Source organism: Salvelinus sp. IW2-2015, linkage group LG6.1 (genome assembly GCF_002910315.2).
Source record: "Salvelinus sp. IW2-2015 linkage group LG6.1, ASM291031v2, whole genome shotgun sequence".
NCBI lineage: Eukaryota > Metazoa > Chordata > Actinopteri > Salmoniformes > Salmonidae > Salvelinus > Salvelinus sp. IW2-2015.
Window position 1 is genome coordinate 17,399,460 of NC_036845.1, and position 3,595 is coordinate 17,403,054.

The 3,595-nt window shown below is 43.1% G+C and overlaps 1 protein-coding gene across 2 annotated transcripts in view; it reads right to left on the reverse strand.

Moving 5' to 3' along the window:
- Window positions 1-1,474: 1,474 nt before the first annotated feature.
- pianp (PILR alpha associated neural protein) overlaps window positions 1,475-3,595 on the reverse strand; it is a 7,067-nt gene continuing 4,946 nt past the window's right edge. For both annotated transcript variants that reach the window (XM_023989325.2, XM_023989324.2), the window contains one exon: window positions 1,475-3,003. In XM_023989325.2, the coding sequence (XP_023845093.1) occupies window positions 2,982-3,003 (22 nt within the window). In that variant the 3' untranslated portion in view covers window positions 1,475-2,981. The remainder of the gene's footprint in view (window positions 3,004-3,595) is intronic.

Below are 3,595 nucleotides of genomic sequence, written 5' to 3' on the forward strand. Positions count from 1 at the left end.
TCCCTATCCTGCATGACGTTAATGGTAGCTATTAACTCCCATGGAACCCACAGAGAGAGAGAGAGAGAGAGAGAAAAGGGGGATGGAGAGACAGGGAAATGATCCTATTCCGTTTTAACCCCATTTCCTCCCTCTTGCCAACTTTTTTTTCTCCCCCTTTCCGTCTCTCTCGTTCTCCCCCTCTATAAATAGCCGTGTTAATTTCAGTCAGTGTGATTGAGCTTTACTGTTTCACAGTTTGCTCGGTACCTACCAGATGGGAGCTGTGAATTCTAGCAGCTGTACACCTAGGTGGCGAGGTGGTCTAAGGCACTGCATCTCATTGCAAGAGGCGTCACTGCAGTCCCTGGTTCGAATCCTGGCTGCATCATATCCGRCCGTGATTGGGAGTCCCATAGGGCGGCGCACAATTGGCCCAGCATCGGCCGTCGTAAATAAGAATTTGTTCTTAACTGACTTGCCTAGTTAAATAAAGGTTACGTTAAAAAAAAGTGTGTTTATGTGCGCGTGGCTGTGAGATGGATACTTTGTGTGTGCGYAAAACTTCAGATATGACTTTGCATGTGTATACCTAACTGTGTGTGTCCTTCCTTAAACACACAGACTACGGAGCGCTACAGTGTCTGCTGGTTGGACTCATAATCAGCCAGCAGTTAACTTTGGAGTGGACTTCAGCCAATCAATTACCTTGATTGATCATTAAAATGCCCAGAGGAAATGAAAAAGCAACAGCAGACTCGGTCTGGTCTCTCTCACACCGCAGCTTCTAATACTTCCAGTAAATGTAGGATTTTCTATGGGTATGTCTCAACAGTGTAAAGTGGCTTGCTCTCCTGTATCTTATTACAGATTCGAAAACACATTAGGTTAGGATGATGTAGTGTAGACCTGACAAGCATTACCTGACCTAGGATAAAATAGAGAAGAGATTGTCATGATCAGGAAGTATAACTGCACCAGTGCCATATATTTATATTTTAATACATGGCTCTGATATCTAAATAAATGGCTCTGATCTGCACTAGAAGCCAAATGGAACTCGCAGTTAATGGATTTGAATGACACAATTAGAACACATGGCTCCCATGTGTATTTCCTGGTCTCTTTTATGACAATCTCTCTTCTCCTTCTCATCCTAAAGTTTAGTACAGATGCTAGGTTGGAGATAAAGTTTAAGACATAATAATTATAATATCCCATATGTCTTTGCATAAATGAGGTAGGATTCTAAACGAAGGGATCAGGGATGCTAGTTAGCAACAGCATCTGTCCCATTAATCTGTTGATTTTTCATAAGTCTCCTCATGGAATTATTAGGTCGTCGTAACCTGGGTATCTTCAACCTAGGACGGATGACGGAAAGGAGGCCAGTTGAGATACATCCATTGTTCTCCCGTAAGGCTGGCCCTCGCACATTGTCAATTCTATCTTGACCCAAAGCCACTGGCCAGTAAAGTCCAGTCGGATACAGTGCTAAAACACCAGTGTTGAGTTTTTATTGTTTTTCCATCATACAGTGGAACCACACGTCTACAGGAATGCTACTGAGAACCAAGGAACACTAGACTGCAGAACGACACGAGTCACGTATGATGTCACAACACTATGTGTACTAGTGTAGTGGAAGTCCAGAGGGTCATTTCTCAAAGCTGGTGGAAGAGTTGGACAGGTACATTACCCTAATATCCTACAGTAAACAGTAGTGTAAGCTTTGAAGTCAGAGCAGAATTTCGATAGAAACAACAGATGATGGTAAAAATGAGTCATTAATTCTGGACTGAATCATTTATACCCATTATGTTAACCTGCAACCACCATTGATTGTACCACATGTATCGTTTGATTGTACTGATTGCAATATATGCAAACACGTATTGCACATTGTTTGCACCACTATTTTCATATACAACAAGGAAAACTTTCCGCAAATTCCCTGGTTTTCCAGAAATCCCAGTTGGGAAATTCCTGTATTTCCTTCCCTCCTAATTCCAGGAATCTTGACCCAAAACCTGGAAAACCTGGGAATTTTGGGAAAATTACAGAATTTCACAACCCTATATAGAGTAGTACTATATAAACACTGCTCATCCCCATACTCCAGAGACAAAATAACACGCTCACAAAGGCACAACAAAGAGAACCGGCAAAGAAGCGAGAAAATTAAAGGAACAAATGAAGAGAATCATTTTGGGAATAAAAAACACCCAGAAAACACATTGCGAATGTGGAAGCTGCAGTGGGCCTATTTGCATTCCAAGCGGGAGTAAACAGTGATTTTTGGACCGTGTCGTGTTAAGCACATTGGCTGCTGGCGACAACATTGCCAACCAGCTTTGTGAAATACCCCCTTCAGTCCTAGGAAACGGGGATTGTTTTAACCCTTCACCAGCTAGCTGAACACCTACATTTCAGTTTCAGATAACACACATATTTCACTTTCAACTAAGTTTCAACAACCAAGTCCACTATTTCATCATAGTTCAAGGTTCAGCTACACAAAATAGCTGTATGAAATATTCCAAACAGCCCCATATAGCTATGCGGTTTTGGCACCGGCGGGAATAAAACGTTCTATTGATATCTAACACTGTTTGCTTGTGAATTAGTCAAAGAGGATAAAGTGGAGGGGAGCTGTACGTGTGTAGCTGCTACAGCCTGGGGCAGTACAGAACGGAATATAAAACAGATCGGAAGGTTTGGTCAGTCGACAGTGACAGAGAGCCATAGGAAAGTGGAGAAAAGAGGCGTAGGAGGATGGCAGCAGGAAGGACGGGATGAGATCAGGCTTTTCTCCTTCAGGAGGAAGCGATGGAGGGAAAAGTAGGTTTTGCCATGGCTGGATACCTGGTTTCCTGATTTTCATTTTCACAGTCAAAGATAAATAGAAGAACGTGGTGGGCCACGGTGGGCACACCCTCTGGCGGTGTCGATGTTCTCCGTCGCATCCCGTCGAAATGTGTATCAATTCAAAAGCGGCCGCCTTAGAGGTTCACCACGGGGATCCTGACGGAGAGAGAGAGAGATATGATATGGTATGTGCCGAACTAGAGTCAGGGAAATAGAGAAAGAGAGAGAGCGAGATGAGAATATATATGCTGAACTAGAAGAAGGGGAATAGAGAGAGAGAGAGAGAGAGAGAGAGAGAGAGAGGGCAGAGGAAAAGGGTTAAGGAACAGGAGAAGGGTAGAACTGGAAAAAGGGTTAAGGGACAGAAGAAGGGTAGAACTGGAAAAGGGAGGAGGAGAGGGAAAAGAGCACTTCTAGAATTAGAACATAATACGTTATCAGTATTATATAACACCAGAGTAGGGAGAATTTGGAGTAGGTGAAAGAAAAGTACGAAAACTAGAGTAGGGGAAAGAAAGAGAGACAAGTAGAACTGGAGCGGGGGTGGGGGGTAGAAAGGACAAGAAGGAGAGGAGAAACGAGGAGAACTGGAGTAGAGTCCAATTATCCTGATTGAAATTAACTTTAAATCCCTGGCTATAAAAACATCATTTCATGGATTCTGCGCTCACTGCTTCCAGAGCTGTRTGACTCATAGGAGAGGAAGTTCTAAAACACACATACATCTCACATCCATAACACTTCAGGC